The sequence below is a fragment of the Dreissena polymorpha genome, chromosome 6 (genome assembly GCF_020536995.1).
Source record: "Dreissena polymorpha isolate Duluth1 chromosome 6, UMN_Dpol_1.0, whole genome shotgun sequence".
Taxonomy (NCBI): Eukaryota; Metazoa; Mollusca; class Bivalvia; order Myida; family Dreissenidae; genus Dreissena; species Dreissena polymorpha.
In genome coordinates this window covers 94,051,197-94,071,209 of record NC_068360.1, presented here as the reverse complement: position 1 = coordinate 94,071,209, position 20,013 = coordinate 94,051,197, and the positions used below count along the sequence as shown (strand labels likewise).

The 20,013-nt window shown below is 32.0% G+C and overlaps 1 protein-coding gene across 1 annotated transcript; it reads left to right on the top strand.

Annotated features, from left to right (window-relative positions):
- Positions 1-1,303: 1,303 nt before the first annotated feature.
- LOC127836222 (uncharacterized) lies at positions 1,304-15,773 on the top strand. The gene is made up of 19 exons (XM_052362702.1): positions 1,304-1,371; positions 1,542-1,958; positions 3,990-4,065; positions 4,420-4,568; positions 5,902-6,032; positions 6,959-7,088; positions 7,692-7,760; positions 7,995-8,113; positions 8,443-8,524; positions 9,373-9,540; positions 10,061-10,147; positions 10,579-10,673; positions 11,091-11,192; positions 11,909-11,969; positions 12,193-12,297; positions 12,679-12,743; positions 13,096-13,167; positions 13,521-13,690; positions 14,917-15,773. Exons 3-19 carry the CDS (start codon positions 4,011-4,013, stop codon positions 15,147-15,149), a joined length of 1,893 nt encoding a protein of 630 aa, XP_052218662.1. The 5' UTR covers positions 1,304-1,371; positions 1,542-1,958; positions 3,990-4,010; the 3' UTR covers positions 15,150-15,773.
- Positions 15,774-20,013: the final 4,240 nt, after the last annotated feature.

The following is a 20,013-nucleotide window of genomic DNA, read 5'->3' as shown; positions in this document are numbered from 1 at the left end:
TTGTTATATTGTATAACATAATATTTATGTTATAAGAATAAACAATATGCATATGCTGTTACGTTACATCATTAATTTAATAGTCTTTTTTATTTTGTCTGAGTGTAATTGCAACTGATGAATCAGATAGGGACGAACATGCCCATATTATAAATGTATTCGTGGTAAAACTACATGACAGTTGTTTTGATTATTGACTTATATAATATAATTTGTTTAATATTTTGATATGAATTTATATATATGTGTTAAGTTTTAGTTCGTGCAATTTTATTGGGTTTCATATGCCCCTTTATAAGAGAATAGTAAATACCTGTGATGATACAGATGGTGAAATGCAAATAATGTAGTTATCTGTATATGAAATAATCGGTTGCTTAATGACCTGTATGTCAGGGTAAATGCAAGATAACATGGGAGTTTCATATATATCACAAGGACACAGAAAACGACTGAAATACCGGTATTGATCTAAACAGTGTAACGACAGTTGGAGTGAAGTATGTTTGAACAGGGATATATCCGTACTGCGTTTGAGACGTAAATCATCACTTGAAAGCCAAATCGTCTTTTCATCTTCAGTTAAAAATAATTAAGTTTAATAAATTATTTTCTCACAGCATCAATCTGTGAAATTATATATTTACAATTTCCTTGTTCAGCAATTGCATTTTTTTAAAACTAAAATGGTGTCCTAATTTAGTTAGTAAAATCATTCATTTGTAAAATCCGAGTAACTAGAAGAGTAATTTAATTCGTTTTTCACTTTTTTGGTTGATTACTTATTGTTATAATTTATTTTGAAAAGCAATTAAATAACTAGTGATAATATATAAACAAATTTGCTCCATTCGCGCAAAAATATACCATGTGCTTTCTAATTTAAATGTCACATAATGGTACATGTTTGCACCAATGGGACGAAAGGTATTGTGTAGCACAAAAAATTTGTTGTGCATAAAACTGTTGTTTTTTTATGAATAGTGTAAAGGGAGAGGTAAATTCAAAAAAGAGTTTAAAAGTAACAGTAATTTCGTGATTAAGTACTGGTTCGTAAGAATTGAATGGACAAAAACTACTGTATATTTCGAAAACAATCATTTACGGTAATAAATCGAAAACAATAAAACAGGAAATATCTGAACGTTGCATAAGTATTCAAGTTGCGGTTGCTTTTCTGTTAACTTTGCATTGAAGCATGCATATCTGACGTACATATTTCTATGCGCTCAGACTTCAGATAAGTTAATGAAATAACCACATGTTAGCTCTGTTAACAGTTCACAACAAATGAAGCCACTTAGTTAAACGCCAAGAACACAAATGATACAATCAATTAATACTGTTTAAAAGTGATTTAAATAGTTAAAGGTAAAAACTTAATAATATGTAGAAGAATTTTTGTGATAATATATACATAGGAATCAAAGATTTATGAAACCAAAAGTTAAACAAATACATATAAGTTATTATTGCATCCTATGAATGTATCACGTACCTAGTTATAACCATATTAAGCAAATTACATATATATATCGCAGATGGTAACATGACAACCATTTGAAGATGATCACCATATTCTGAAGACAAAAAACATAATAAAGGGCTGACATATTTAAATAAAGAATGAATGAATGGAGTAGTGAATGAATTAATTCATACACAAATACATGAATGAATGAATTAATTAATGAAGTTTATTGTCGTACCGCTGTAAACAAAAGTGATTGCATTGCAATAAGCATACACAGAGCATTATGTAATCTACTAGATCTGTGACCATGCATTTCACTGGCTCTTAATGAACAAAAAAAAAAGAAGAGCAATATAATAGCTCGTGTAAATACTTCACCTATGTTTGGACTAGCCTTCGACATAAATCTTTTGCGAGCAGTGCTGAATTGATACAGTTTGGAGAAGTCAATCTAGGATATCAGACGATCTTCGTTCAACCATCGGTAAGTCCTGTTTTATAATAATAGTTGAATGATTAAGGGGTTTATTGAAATTGTATTGTATTGTTATAGTATAGGTTGGTCACCAACGCTATTCCCTCCAGTTATGTAATTTTTATCTTGCCTTGTTCTATATACAAAACCTTTTAAGTGATTAATATGTTAAATCACCTGCATATTTATAATTGGGATTGAATTCACCGGAATCATAACAAATAAAATGAAATTCATGCATTCATACTTTTTTCAATTGAGTATTATATAATGTATTACGCTTAAAGTGCTTATTACTAGGTACATGGTACATAGGATGCATGAATAACAAACAACCATTTTTGTTACTTGTCTGTTAAATTAATAATAATTTTGTATATGCATTTTTTTAATAAATTACTGACAAGTGTCCACACCATATTACGTACTTTTTACTTCTTACTATTTAAATCATTTTTATACAGTATTAATTCATTGGTGCATATATTTTCGAGACGTTTTACTGGGTGGCTTCATTTGTTGTGTAAACAATTACCAGTGACTATGTGTTATTGTTTTTTCATTTACTTCCCTCATGGCTGAGTGCATATACAATTATTGTCAGAAATACATACATCCATGCAAAGTTTAACGAAAAATAACCCAAACGTTCATACCTATGAAACGTACATTTTTTTAACCTTTATTATCGTTTCCGATTTAATTAACCGACCAAACAAGTGCTTAACGTATGAAATTACTGTTTAAATGTTTAACTGCCCGCAGCTTTAAATTATTGTTCCTTCCTGTATGAAAACACTCGATATTTTGTCAACGAAAACCCCTTAACATGTTTTGCAGCCTAAGAATGATCTTGCAGGTACGTTATTAATGCTCTGCGTAATGCCGGAGAAAGTCTCTTTTAATCCACTATATTGCCCCCTCACAGTCTACATTAGATGATAGGACCTTTTGCTTTCAAGTGATGAACTATATCTCAAACTAAGTAAGAATATATCCATCTTCAAACATCCGCAATTCCATAATAACGTTGCACTGTAGAGATAAATACCGGTATAGCAGTTAACTTCTGTGTTATTAAGATATGCGTGAAACTCCTATAATGACTGACATTTACACTGATAAATGGTTAAGATACCTATTATTTGCACAACGCCATCCACATTGACAAAGTTATTTTTAATTCGCTAATAAAGAGTCAAATGATATCTCATTATATTGCACGAACTAAACTGTAATATAAATAAACAAATAATATCAACACATATTAAAAAAACTGTATAGGTCAGAAAGTTTTATCACAAAAACATTTATTTAATATACGTTATTGTTCATTTCTGATTTATCTGTTGCAATTGTATTCAGACAAATAAAACAGAACTATTTACGTAATGATTATCTTAACATATCGGGTCACAATTTCTAAATTTAGAGAGTCTTAAGAATATGTTAAAGGGGCCTTTTCACGCTTTGGTAAATTGACAAAATTGAAAAAAAAATTGTTTCAGATTCGCAAATTTTTCTTGAAGTTATGATATTTGTGAGGAAACAGTAATACTGAACATTTACCATGCTCTAAAATATCCATTATGTGCATCTTTTGACGATTTAAAAACCTGATAATTATAAAGCCTTGCAACGCGAAACGATTGAATAATTTGGAGTATTCTGGTGTTGTCATTGACTCATTGTATTTTTTGATAATACGAGGATTGCATATATGAAGTAAAAAAATCATTGGAAATGGTATAAGAGCGCATGGTCTAGTGGATAGAGCAGTAGACTTTTGCTCCATGGCTCCAGGGGTCAGTGGTTCGAGCCTCGTGGAGGGTTACTTTTTTTAAATTCTTTAATTGTATTCTTGTTATTTTAAATGGAGATTTTTAGACCCAATGTTTACATTTATCAAAATAAAGCATTTAATGACAAACTTCAAAACATGCCAAAATCTGTGAAAAGGCCCTTTTAATAAATGAGATTCCCGATCCTCTTGTTATGTTCATATAACAATAATATTCATTTGTATTGGTTGTATTTTAGGGTATTTTTTTTAACGCAGACATGAAAAGTGCGCTGCTTTTTGTTATCCTGCTTTCGTGGACTGAAGTCGTTTTGGGTAGGTTGAATTGCTATTAATAAATTTAAAAACATGAATGCGGTATTAGTCAATCTACACTATACTATGCTGATCACAGACGACATGGTTTGAATGATAAATACGTTTATGCAAGCACACATCGCTTGAAACAATAGCAAGCACATTTGCTTTGATAAACTAAACCTTAATTAACTTAAGTTCATATTGATTGTTAAAAGAGTTAAATATCGCTGGACAAAACTAGAAAATATTATGTCTTTAAACAAACAGCAAATATTTTTGGTACAATTAAAAGCAATTAATTTTTTTATTTACATTAAAACATTTAATAATTAAACAATTAATGTGAAAAATGCGCCGGTACAATTCCAGGAAACGCTCTGACTGACCTAACGAAGCTGCAAGATGATTTCTGGGCATGGCGCATGCGCAATAACCCCACGAGTTCAACGTACAATGGGATGTGCAAGTACAATGACCTTATGGAGTCATTTAATATAACGACATTTACGACACGAAGAGTGAGTAAGATATTTGTTAAAAGTTTTATGCAGTGTATAAATAAAGTCATGACGCGTGAAATACAATTTTTTCATATTAATAATCTACTTTGAAGTCGATCTAAGCGAATAACTATCATTTAAAATACATGGTTATGTCACATACATTTGATTGGACTTTTATTTAACGTTTAAGAATGCAATGTCTGTTCCGTAAAAATTAATAATTTGGAACGAAATGCCTGAAGTATTTGATATAATGTTTACACGCGATTACCTAATCGTCATATGATATGCATTGTTTAGCAATTCCTCATTAAGTCATGACACACTTGTTTATTACCGTGCCTTTTTTGCCATGACTTTATTGTAAATAGCATGCCTTGCTAAGCTTAACCTCTAACTGACATTTATGGCTTAATCTTCACATGTTGACATGTTATATTACCGCCCATAAAACCTTTTTAAATTTATCTGTACTTTGCTTCGCATTGACCTAAACACGTCCGTGGCCATATTTCTATTTCTATGTGTATTTGTTTTCGTCGTGCGCTTACTTTTGTGTATTATAATTTTCAAATTGATCATTTGAACTTGCAGTAATGTGAACATTGATCTCATGGAGGTTTTGTTGTTTTACTTTTGTTAAACTTCAACTCTATATTGTCGAAGGTACATAGCGGAATTATGCAGGCTTTTTAACGCATGATTAGTCGTCCATTGACCAATCGTTGTATTGTGACCGTTAAAACCTGTTAAATATCCAGCAAACACAGTCAGAGAATGTTGATCATTTTAATAAACAAAATCTCCACCAAACACACAAGCCCTGGTTTTCTGAGTAGCTAAACTAATTTCAAAGTGATAAATTCTAATGTTTAAACATTGATACCGCCATCTTAACATCTTAACGTTATCGTGTCACCGTTTAATAGTTTATGGCATAAACGGGTACGTATGAATATTGGAGTTACCTTCTTGAATTGATTCATCAACCTTATGCAAACAATTCCATCTTATATAAAGCTCTTCGAGACATGTTTAAGTACGATACTACAGATCATATCAGTAAAAACAAATTTATTGTACTCTTAATGTACATATTTTATTATGTTCATTTGTAACACGTTTAAGGACTTTTCAATTTACACTTTCTTTATACATGTATCAACTCATGTCAGCTGAAGCATTTAATTCAAATATTTAGGATGAAATATTTCCAATATGCATGTAGTATGCTAATGTTTTCCTTAATTTAAATAAATATTTTGCACGTATTCAAAATGAAAATTGGCATACTTAAACTACTTTGTATGCAAGACGACACGGTATGTAAACCGTTTTTAATATGCAGGAGGACACTGTAACCTTTACACAACGATTGGAGGCAATACCACGAAATGGCCTTGACCAACATGGCAAGGTCAACTATGACATTCTCAATGACACCCTTCAAACATTCCTTGACGGCAACCTATGGGCGGAGTAAGATTACCATATGTGTATTACTGACGTTAAACAATAGAAAATCAATATTTAGATGATTATATATTAGAAAAAAACAAGAGCACACAATTTACAGTTAATATTTATTTATTTCTGAAGATATTTAAATGAAAGGTTCAGAAATTATTGTCCATAATATATTTACATGTATTCTATTTTGTTGTAAATTGTATTGATCGGTCTAGGCACAGTCTTCAATAAAGCACCAACTTAAATGGCGGGTTACCAGTATGCAAAACATGTATTTGCAAATACAAAAAGCATAAAAGAATTATCTTTTTAAAGATTCAATTAAAAGTACGTGTTTTTATATCTGTTAATGTAAGAAAATACTTGTGAACCATACACATGTCAAAATGCACCATTATCTGTGTAGCCAGATTACATCTTTTCATAATTAAAGGGCGTGAGTATTTATCATAAACCAAGCTATCTCTATCAGCAAATCTACGGAGGCATGCACGTTTTTTGTTTTGATATAAGTTCAAATATTTAATTAAGTACATTATGTACTGATATGGAATATGAATATGATAATGTTACATTATTTTTTAAACGCATAAGTATCATGCACGACAAGAAGCAATACCTCAGGTTTCCAAAACGATTCCCTCTATGTAGAAATTTAATCCATATTTCGATCATAAAACCATTATTGACACACATTATTAAAACATTGCTGTAATAAATAAAAACTTGACTTGTACACAATTTATAACGAACCGTCTTGAAATTGAAGTATATTCTTTAGTTAACAGGAATTCCAATTGTTTTAAACCGAATTTTATTCAAATATCAACAGAAAACAAACATAGTATTGACAGTTATTTCTCTTCTTAGAGTTACAACTTGTTATTTAAATTTTAAGTTGCTTGACACGCGTGTATTATAAGTGTTTGTTAAAGGTACGGTGCCCTCAGTCCAATCAGTTTTCTCGGAGGTATACATCTATTCGGCGGGCCGTACTTTTCTAACGGCAAATCTAGAGGAGATTTTGAGAACTACATAGACCGCCTGTACGCGGTACAATCACAGGTACGTACTTAAAGAAATACATCACTTTAACTGCAAGAAGAGCTGCGATTCAACTGAAGTGAAGGAACGGCTACGATTTTAAAAATATATCAATAATTCATGGATGTTACTGTTATTTTACTTGATATAATACGATTTTTAATCATAAGAATTTTCTGCCATTTTTGACGTAACCTTTATTTATTGTAAGTGCTTAAGTGAAACACCACAATCGTAGCTGCAATTACCAATTTAACATAAACACTAACTGCCCTACTGGCACCACCTAGAACAATTTCAAACACATCAAAGTTCCGATCTTTATTTGTATATGTATATGTAACAACATGATATAAACCTATTAATGCGGAAAATTTTTTCAAAAAGCTGTGGCTATCTTAACATGTGAACCTTTTTTATGCGTACAACATATGCCTTACACAATGCTTCGTTAAAATGATTGTTCACAGCGCATTAAGACGTAAACTTGAAAGCAAAAAGCATTCTTAAGTTAAAGGCAATCGTTGCTTTCAAATATATGTTCTATTGTTTTGAGCGCAATTGTGTTTGCCCAAACAGGAAACCAATCCAATAAAAGATATAAATTATTTTTATTTACTTCAGGTGGATGAAATCATTGAGCTGGGAAGACGGGCGTTTGACTTAAACCGAACACTCCACAATGTTTCACTGGTAACATCTCGTTATTGTTATAATGTTTTACTGTCAAATAAATACTTCGCATATTGTTCTTCACAATGATGTTATTATTTAAGGGTAGAGGAGACACATACGTTTCTTTATCGTCATTATTAAGTTTAAATCTTAATACGTAAAACAAATGCTTATGCTACTGGGAATACTGTTCTTCACGACGTCAAATTTCCATACGTGTGGGTATTATTTGCCGTCTGTATGTATGCACAGGTGCGGGTTCCGGAACAGATAGACAACAAGATTTTCGATAATCCCGAGAAGTCGCCATACTTTGAAATATTTAAGGATATACTTGTCAACGACTCACATGTGAAAAACGAAACTATCCAGTAAGTATGACGCTCAAACTAGTACACATTCCGGACCTGAGATATCTTTTAATAAGATGCAAATGTAAACTCTACTCAATATAACAGTTAGTTAAAGAAAATAAACGACGCATAATTTTATTAGTTGAGTAAAGATGAATTTATCAAGAAATATATATGTATATAGTATATGCACTTCAAAACGATGTTGTGGTTTAAACAACAAAATATCATGCACTCAAGGACACGTAAGTGATATGATATTATACATGTACTTTAGTTACAAATTTTTGGAATGTTTGATCCAATTGTATTAAATGTTAAATAACAAACATAATTATCTCCTTCAGGAGAGATATCCAATCAAGAGGTAGGCTTGCTGTACAAGCATACATGGATGCTTTTAAAACCCTGAAATACTTTATTGTAAACGTGAGTATCTGGTCTCAACATAAAAACACTTCATGTTCATTGTCGACTCATGTTTGCATTAAAACTGCTTTTCAAAACGTAAAGATCAGCGGTCGTTTCCAGACTTAAAAAAGCAAACCAACGCACCATACATTCCTTTCAGAGAACTATTCAACGAGTGACAACACAAATGCAAACGTTTCACCACTTTATTGTATACATTTTTATATATGAATCCAGATTAAGAAACCTGAGCCCATTTTATTATAAATTAGAGCATTGGATTCTCGTTATTTAAATATTTACGTTGACCTCAGGCTAACACACTTCAGAAAAAAAAATATGTTCTGACGCTGGCTTTTATAAACATAGTCGACAGCTACTACGAACATAAGAAAATAAGAAAGGAATCACACGTGCTTTTTAAACATAAAGGCGGTGATCCCAATGCTAAGCGTTTATAGCTGGTGTTTTGTTAATAAAAGTAGTTCATTAAGAACAAGAATCTATCTCTTGATTAAATTTTTGGATGTTCATTTTTTCTATATTTAAAATTCTTGTTTATTCCAATCGCATGATTCGTGCGTATACCGCATGATTGTGTTTACTTCAAATACTGCCATATAATTCTGTCTTATTCTGATTATTCCACAAGAGTTTTGCTTATCAATTGTATATCTCATAACTCTAGTTTCTTTTCTAATATTACCATTTGAATTCAGGTTAACCGATACAGTCATAAAATCTATTAGAACTTAAGAAGCAGTTTCTCTCTTATTGTAGTCACAACAATGAGTCCTCTTTATTATTCTAATCACCATTTTGATATATTTACTCTTATCAGTCATTATATCCGCGTAAATCTATAGGAGTATATGCCAAGGACGCGAGAGGGCTGGGGCGTGGACTCTTGGGACCCCACCCACAACTATTACAAAGCCTGTCTCAAGTGGCACCTGTCCTTTGAGATGTCTCCAGAAGATGTACACAAACTGGGTCTACAAGAGGTCGAAAGAATCACCGAAAGTATGCATAATGTAAGAGACTTGCTTTACGTGTGAGTTATGTAATATATACATTAAAGTGTGTGTGGATAACATCTAAAATTTGCTTTTGAATTACATTTATTTTCGAAGGTATGTTGTAGTATTGTAAAGGTGTTTTATCTGTAAAATATAGTATACATCTTATAATTTTTTAATTTGACCAACACGCCGCATGTTAGATAATAGATACAATTAACTGATCAGCCAACTACTGTTTAATCGCCGTCATTTTAGCTACATTATTTGCAATATGAATTATTTGCGTTTCGGGTGGATTCATCATTTAATTACCGACTGGTAAATTGCTTTTAGCTAAGAAAACCTGAATATATTACAGCATCCAATACTCTTTTTAATTACTCGTAGATTAACGAAATCGGTTCTAATCGTATTCTATTTATTGCATTTCTCGATTACGAAGGAGTGAGTTTCAACTTTCGACATTTATTTTGAAAATAAATATATATACCTACACGTCATGTTATTTTAATACATTTAAATACAATTGTAGGTCACAAAAAAATTGAACTTTAGTGGCAGCGTATCGGAATTCTTCAAATCTTTAGAGAACGATAGCAGGTTCTACTCCAATGATTCGGTATGCATAATTGTGTATCTTAAGTTTCGAGTGATGCATGCGATATTTGCTTACACAAGTAATAGTTTGGTGCCTACTCTCATCACGAGAATATTAGGCATGTAAGGGTGCCTTAGAAACGTTGAACTTTAAAGTATTATCCACTGTACTATATGCACTAAAGTAAGTACAAATGTGTTAATGTATATATTGAATCTGCCTGTGTAAGTTGTCATATATGAGATTCTTTCTTTTAAATCTTATTGAAGGCCACGCAACCTGTACTCACACTTGACGTCGATGATGACATTCAAGTTAACTTGTATGATGTACATATAATTAATAAACAATATAAAACAACACTATCTAAGTCTTTAGAAGATCTTAAGTATTTGACTAAACAGCATTACATGTACTAATTCTTGATATACAAAATGTTTCTTCAATTGCAGAATGAAATACTGAAATATTACAATGACACGGTATTTCAAAGAATAAACCCCAAACTGGAAACTTTGTTTAAAAACATACCGGATGTGCCCCTTGTGTAAGTATGTTTAACTTATTTTTAGTGTATTGCATTTAAGATGAATGCATGCAAATTATTTCAAACTTCAATACAAACGTTACGTGTATATACACTCTCAAAAGTTATATTTTATCATGTTAAGAACGCTTTGTCAGTGAAATATTCATATATTTTTTATAGATTAACGTGCAAGAAATACCCACAAATTACACCTTATAAGTGACCACGTCTGTAACCATTTCATTTCATTAGAATGATGGTAAAATTTAAATCATAAGCATTATATGAATGTAATAAAATTTATTGTGTGCAGTCACTGATATCACCTGAATCTAATGGTCAAACAACGAAACAGCGGTATGCATTTATTGTAAGACATATGTATATCATACTTGTATAAAATGGCAAAAAACTACATTTTTTGTTATTTCATAGAATCGAGGCTGCGGCATACGACGGTCTCGGTGGGGGCTACAGCTCCGCTAGCGAGACGAATCCAGGTGTTTTTACCATCAACCTGTTCAGACCTTTGGAAGTGTGAGTACATTAGTTAATTGATACACCGTACTCACCTGAAATGAAAAAGACATTGTTTTAAAACGCTAATGGAGACTAGTATTAGGTGACACAAAACTTAGTGAACATATTGATTTTCAATTTCGTGTATCCCGTTTCAAAACATCTTGCCTACTTTTAACGTTCTATTGTTCATCTGCTATGTAATAATATTGCTTTTAACGCTTTTGAAGATATTTGTTACGTGACGCAAAATTTCGTTTACTCATTTGTTTTCGATATCGTGTATCGCGTTTCAAAAAACATTGCAACCTTAAACACCCTGAAAGTGACAATTTCTCATTTTGGTGTTACCGTAATTGTGTTAGTTTGACATGTGATTTCGGATTAAACATGTGTCTCTACTATGATATACTTTTATTGTGGTGTTTTGACAACAAATATTACATTAAATTAGAAAAAAAAACCTCTTAAAATCTAACATGTGGGTCTGAGCGTGATACGTGAATTTCTTTTTTTCTATGCATTGAATAAAACACCCACATGTTCAAATATTGTTTCTGAATATTAATGCAGTAATAGATGTGTGTGCGCTATGTATGCTCGTTTTCTCACAGATGAATATGTTTAATACAAATGCCTTGTTTAATATGTCACAAGTTATAGTTATGTATCGTGTTTAAATTAAATATTTAACTGTTAACTAATTTTTTTAATATTGTATTTTGTGTATAAAGGCCAAAGTTTGAAGCAATGGCGTTGTCTTTACACGAAGCAAATCCGGGACACCATATGCAGGTATTTATGCAAACCTAACAAATAAAAATGTTATACTAAATACTATAGTATATGATACCCACAATTTAGAAAAGCACTCATTCAAAACAACGAGTTAACAGTCTTGATTTTGCTGGCATCTTTATTTTTGTAATAGGCTAAATCACTTAGAGCTTACATGGAAAAATACAGTATTTTGTATAAATATCATTATATATCAGGTATGAAAACTTTGTTGTTGTAGCACAGTTACTCAATGAAGGCAAACCTTCCGGAATTCCGCCGGGATCCTATGTTGTCTTTCTACAATGTTCCCAACTGGTTCCCGTTTTACTCCGCATATCAAGAGGTAAGGTCCAGTATAAACAAGTATCAAAAGAAGTTTCAAAATCATCCTATTCCGTAAGTCGCTGGCTGTTAAAATTTCAGATCGTCGTCAAGAATAATGTTCCGAAAGTCGTGTCGTCCCAGGTATTAAGTTGTTGTTTTTTAGTTTGTGAGTATGTGAACCCTTGGGAATTTTGAGCCTGCCCTTTAAAGCAAAGATATATTTAATCTGTTTTGCGTCTACTAATTTGGCATTTGATTTCATTGAGACTTAGAAAACGAAACTATTTAAAACTGAAGTCGGTATTTGTGTGATTACTTTTGTTCACATTGTTAATTATTGTGTGCACTGAAGATGAATCTTAACTTAAGGCTCGTGCAGCTTGAATTTATTATCTTACAGGGATGGGGCCTGTATTCCGAGTACCTCGGTGAGGAAATGGGACTCTATGAAGATGAATATGAACTGTATGTTCCAAACATATTTACCTGCCTGGTATTAGATTTATCCAAAAGTGTCGTTATTTTAAATATGTTTGAAAACAACAAAGAAAAATTGGCGTAATCAGTATCTCCACATCTCAGCAAAATAAATTAAAAATAACGTTGACCCACTTTATGCCCCAGTCCTAGATACTAGAAATTCCTGTCAAATTAGTATATTTGGTATGGTATATGATTTATAAAGGATTATAAATGGTTCATCTTTTATCCCCCCCCCCCCCCACCGCCATTTGATGGCAAACAACTAATGCATTCATGAGTGCGAATATTTTTAAAATTTATAAAACCACTGAAATCCTGTGTTTATGTTTTTTAGAATGGGTCGCTATAGTTATGACATTCTGCGCGCATCTCGACTGGTTGTGGACACAGGACTCCATTATTATGGGTACGGTGTATGCTTAACAGACAAATAAATACTCGACTTAGTCAATAAAATAACACTTACCAGATTTGTATTCATATAAGGAAAAATATAAATTATTGCATTTCGGAGGTTCAAAAACAATTTAACGAAATATATATACTACTTTTAACTATTGGGTTTGAATGATGTTTAATTTACATGTATGTTTATTGTATTCTTGTCAAAACTTTTAATCGCAAATTTTGGAAATTAATTGTAAAAAGAATTACACAATATGGACAATATATCATAAATTTACATTTATAAAATCTCAAACCCATCTTGTGTTGTAAATTTAACAAGTTCGCTTATTTAAAGTAGTTTGCTTGCTTTAGTTGGTCTAGGGAGAGAGCTATAGAATACTTGCAGAACTACACCGCCCTAGCGGCGGGCAGTGCAGCCAATGAGATCGACCGATACATCACGTGGCCTGGCCAGGCATGCGCATACAAGATCGGCGAAATCAAACTGAGGCAACTGAGAGAAAAGGCCGAAAAAGAACTAGGTATTGTTTTGAGTAGTTGCTTTGAAATACATTTGCCTTGTTTACGATTAAATGCAGTTAACCATATATAAAGACAATCCGGAAGCTGCCTTGATTGTTTTACAGACCTCTCAGTTGTTCGTACAATTGCAATGGTTTGGAAACGGCATTTGGGCATTTAGCAATTTAAATTATTACTGATTTCTAGACTTCAATCACAAGAACAGAATTTAAATGAAAGCAACTTTATATCACAATACTCAATACAAATGCACTTTTACAATTAAAGTTCACTGTGAAAAATATTATTGCGATTATCTGCTTTTTTTACAATTCAAGAGCGCATTGCAGTTCACCCATGTTGTCATTTGACTCAAATAGTGATGAAGAACATGCTGTAATCTTTCTTTACTTGCGCATCTACATGGGGTGATTAGAATACAGTATCATGTTGTCGAATGAAATTCTTAAACAATTAGTTTTTGCAAATTAGTTTTACTTTTTAAAAGTGTCCGTTACTTTTTAAAAGGTAACCGTTTACTGTTTGAAATATATGTTGGGTGTTTGCTATCAAGCACTCTTAATTAACAAATACCTACAAGTTTCCTTCTTGCAAAAGAATCTCAACCTGCTTTCACAGCACAGTTTACTTTCTTTTATAATGGTTAACTATAAATTGTGATATTCCTATACTTATAGCCATACATGTAAAATGCATGCTTTCAATGCGTAATGATTTTTAGCGTAAACTATGTCATGGACCGTTTGGTAATAACATTAAATAAAATATGTATATATATACATATTAAATGTTATGTTATTACCAAATTTATATAATAAATTCAGCTACTAATTTTACTTTAAACTTTCAGCATAATTTATCTTAATTATAACACTATTTGAATGTAACATCTTTCAAACGAAACATGCATGCTTCCATCGCGTAACTTTTGTCTGATGTTTAAACAGATAACTAAGTTCTACTTGGTTTATAAAAATTCTTGGTTTATAGAAAAAAAATCAGAGTATTAAAATGATTGTTTATTTGAATGTATTATCTTGAAGTTTGACAGCATATATGCATTGTAAAACATGCGAATGCCCTTTTCTTCCATTATTTTGTATTTCTTGTGACGTTTCGTCCTTGTTTTTATCAATGATTGTGACAATGTCTCTTTTGATTGTTTAGATCACTGTTTCAAGTGACAATATGTTTCTTTTTCTTGAATAAATAATTTATATGTAAGGTGACAAGTTTAACATACGGGACTACCACCTCCACGTGCTGGAAAATGGCGCCATGCCAATGCGAGTGCTGGAAACCCTTATCGACAACTGGATTCAGGGCGTCAAAGATCAGCCTAGCCCCACCACCATTACCCCCGGGCCGGGCATAAACGGGACTCCCGTGTGGCGCGCTACGGGGCACGTGGTGATCATGTGGTTGTTGAATGTGTTGTTATTGCGTTATTTGTTTTGAAATCTAACATTGCGCCTATTCACCTCTTGATAATATTAGCTCTACTATTTTTACTTACCGGATTCCAAAGTAAATAAAACCTAACAGCGCCATTTTCAAAGCGTATTTCTGTATATCTGTGCATTGAAAATCGACTTATAAAATGGTATAAGTATGTATTGTTTATTTATGTAAGATATCTTGTGTATACTGTTTATTGTTTATATTTAACTGGGAGTTGATATTGAATTTAATTGAATGTATCAGTTTAAAGTAATTTCTGTTCTGAAAAGCAGGAAAGATGAGCTTTATATTCAACTAAATTCTTTATTGAATTTTAAAACAGCCTGTGATATTTGTATAAATATGTGTTTCAATATACAATTAATCCGTTACAGTACCACATATACATGTATACAACTTGAGACGAATCATTTAAACAGCTAATGTATTAATTGGTATAGAAATTCCTGTTTAAAGTTCCTTTTAGTGTTTATTGTTTAGCGTTGAACGTTGTGTGTAACTGTGAACGCACTACTGTGTGGTTAAATAATTGTATAATATATTTTCTCATTATCACTATTTGTATTAATATTATTTGATTCGATTTTTTATAAAAATATTGATTAAATTTGAATTCCGTTTTATATATGTTACAAAGTTCTGTTCTAAATATCGTTTAATTTCAATTTCTGTTTTTTCATGTGCGTGTATTTCAAAAGTTATGAAGTCCTTTCGCGCCTGCTTTATATGAGAACACTGAGTGTGACCCAGCACTCCATAATAAACTATTGGACTCACGAACGTTCGGACGAATTTTGAATTATTACTGAAATTTAAGATATATATTTTTAATGAAATATGTTTTAATTGTGGGTGTGGTCTAATGTTGTGATGCCGGAATACCCGGAGGAAACCACACCTGGCCGGTTTGCTGACAACCTACAAGACCTACTTGCTTCCGGGAGCGTGGATTGAAACCGGGTCGCCTAAGTGAGAAGCTCGTTTATAAACCACAGCCGGCAATATTGATCAGCATTTGATAAAACCTTTTTAACAGAATTCCTAAATGATTTTAGCGTTTTTCATTTTATACGACGCACAGAAGTCAATAGAGCTTTTCATTTTAACTAAAACGGGCAAAAGCCCGCGAAGCGGGCGTTGACCGTTCATACATATGGAAATTTAGACATAAAATTACATAAGAATACCACATATGGATGCTTCTAAAAAAATTGCAACGCGACATATATTTCCGCGATGCTATTTATGACCTTGAACAAATCAAAAACACTTTGACATATGCTAAATCACATGTTAATACATACCTCAGGAAAAATTATATCAATGACATCATAATTGTGTAGCGAATCGCACTAAATATTCTCGCATTATTTGTTTATCTTCGCAACCGTTCCAGAATTAAGTCATTACTCAATTATCTTCCCTGAATACTCTTCAGTGTGAATAAGCCGAAGACTCGCTCACTACATATAGTGACAGTCTTTACCAAACACAATTTACGTGAACATAAACCGTCTTAAATATATTGCCGAATCTCAGATTTTTGTCGAATTTATTTGCTTTGATCTTTTCGATATCTTATTGTTATTATTATCCTGACAAATCACAAACGCTTGTTAAAAAATTATTTGTTTTAAACATTGTAGTTGGCATCTCTATTCTTCCAGTATTCTCGCGGTATTCCAATAACGACACCCTACTGTTTATTTGTCAGAATTCGTAACGCATTTTCCATTCGCTCTCAGAAATAAGTTTTACGTGTGATCATGAGCAATATTCTGGTAAGTTCTCGTAGTTATCCATCAGAAACACATTTATTCACAAAATTTAAAGATATTCCGATCTAACTTTTTAGTCTTTTAGCTTTAATTTTTAACGTATTTACACCTCGTCTGCTCGCACTTACCGATATCCCGAAGGGTTACATATCACTATAATAAGTTTAGGCCTAAAACCACAAAATCCGATACCGTTGGATTTTCGTACTACAATCTTACGTAAAAAATCTTCCTGATTCGAAATCAACAAAAACAAGACATTTATAAATTGTCTGCATTATTGATAAAATTCTAAGATATTTGTTGGTTTTCCATTTAGAAGCTGTTTTGCCAAGGCAAGAGGCCATTCTATCCAGCAAAACTGACAGTTTTGGTTTACAGAAATCAACAAAGGAGGGATTTCTGAACTATCAAAATTTCCAAGCTATATACACAGTTGTTATCTGTGGTGGTCTTTATTGGTTCTGTTGGTTTACTTGGATGGAATGTCAAAGGGTTGTTAAATTAACAATTTGAAGGCAATTATGCTGAAAAAAATATGAAAGTTCCCATGCAAATTTAGTCTATATATCGACAAGTGTCTACCAATAAATGTCAAACTAGTAATACAAAACTTACAACAAGTATGTAAAAGCACTAAGTACCTGTTGTGATCATTTTTAGTAAGATAGTGTAATTCTAAACAGTAGCAAATAACTTGTTTAGTAAATGCATAATGCAATTAATAGGATTTCCTTTCTATTGTGTAATTAATAAATTGGTTGTTACTTGTTAATCCATGATAAATGGTTTATGGCTAGTAGAAAACCAGCATTGTTAATTTTGTAAAAGGTAATAAAACAATACCACTTTGTAATTTCATATACGTAAATATTCTTGTACTGTAGGTTGATGAGTGTAGTAGGTATGTAGTGTTTTGTATCTCCACACAATACCACATACCTTTTTACATATGTACTGTGTTATGTGTTATTTGAATGTTAAAATAAAAATATATGGATGATATAACATGATGCATTCTAATATTTGCATTAAAATTGTAACTATAGAGCTAAGTGTATGCAGTTTAGACTGTGATTTAATAATTGCTACAAAATGGCTAGTTTTTTAGTGGCGACAAAATTTAAACTATTCAACAATAGTTTGCGAAATAAAATTAGAAACCTGCAAGATACCTGTATTTATTAAATATTTTAATTGCGAAACAAGTATGTTGTTATGCTGTTACACATAATTATACATTGATAATAAATAAGAAGACAATTAGCGGTGTTAACGTTTCCCAACAGTAGAAATCATTCTTCTGATGAAGTCAGTGATATACAGACGAAAACTCCAGGTATGGCTTTCAATACGTAGTGTGTATTATTTGACAGTCTAAGACTTATTGGATTTAAAAAAAACCTGTCAAATTTGTCAATCAAAATTGATTTGACTCATCACATGATTTTGATTATGTTAAATCAGTAACTGTATGCTAAATGCAACTGCTTTAGCAAGCTGTCAAGTTGAATTGAGACATTTGATGAAGCAAACTGTTTCCTGGGTAGGACCAGTACTTAGTGTCTATACGACGTACCATGATGTCGAAAGTCTACAAGACCTACTAGGTAGAATGAGAAATGTACTTCGACGTACAATTTTCACCGACCCTTTAGTGTTAGCCAATCAGAAGACACCTTACATCTGTTGCTTTTAGAGATATTTAACATTGAACATTATTATTATTTATACCAAATTATGCGACTATCGATCACTTACTCATACATATTGTGCGTATTTATTAAACATTATTATTATTATAATTTATACAAAATTATGCGACTATCAACCGCCAACTCATAGATATTGTGCGTATTTATTGACCTGGCGCAGCGGAATTAACCTCTGACTTATGCAAGTTATGGTTATCACAAAATACGACCAACGGGGAGGTTATTATACATTATTTATCCCGTTAATGTTTGGTAACTGCTTGGTTACCGTTGGGAATTTCCTACACAGTAATGCGCTGGACAGTCGTGATACTCCGCCCCACATGATCAATAAATACTCACAATATGCTGAATAATTTTTATTTTAAAAAGGTAACAGTTAAATCTTCTTAAAATGTGTATATAATCTATTTCAATGCATTAAATACTTGAAACTTCTATGTGGTTGTTTTTGCCATTCTGATATTTTTATTTATTTTGTCCTCAATTAAAAGAGATTTTAAACATTTATTATGAATAAATCTGAAGGAAAAGCGGCTCAAGAGACAAATGTTTTGATTGGCTGTTCAGAAAATGTGTACGTCGAAGTACAAACATGTATGTAGAAGTGCAAATTGTACTTTGACGTAAAAATATATACGTCAAAGTGTATTTTACATTTGTATGTCGACGTACAATTATTGTACTTCGACGTACATTTCTCTTTTTACCTTGTAGATCTTCTTGACTTTCAACCCAAATGGTACGCCATAGTATGTTTTTAGGGTTATCTTAAGAATGCCCCCACTTAAGGGATCAATACAGAGACCTCCCAGTCCCAGTGACTAAGCTAGTTAGCAGACACCCCATCCACTATACCACAGCCACCGAACCAGCTTAAAATTCCTGTGGCTAGAAAACAAAAAATATATAAGATGCTAATTCTTTAAGCTAAGTACATGTAACTCGTTTTAAGATTGATTTTTTTTAATGCGTTACTTAATTATTGCAACAATTTTAATATTTTGAACACAATCATGTCCATATATTTATTGAAAATACATGGTTATCAAAAAAAACTTAAAAAGCTTTTGCCCGTATATTAGGCAGCACCTATAATCATATTATGTATACAAGTGAACTTGTGGTAGGGAAGCTCCTTAGCATGGTATTGAAATTAGTAAAAAAGTTTCAGATGTCTATGACAAGTATCCAAATGTTCATTAAATCCATAACTCTTTCAAAGACTATTCGGTGGAACAACAACAAAATCTTACATTATTATGCCCTCTCGACCGTGATTCTACTTACTGATGAGCAAAAGCACAATATCGACAAGGGCACTATAAATTTAGTGCGAGATCTCCGTTCTTGTAGGGTTTAGTTTTT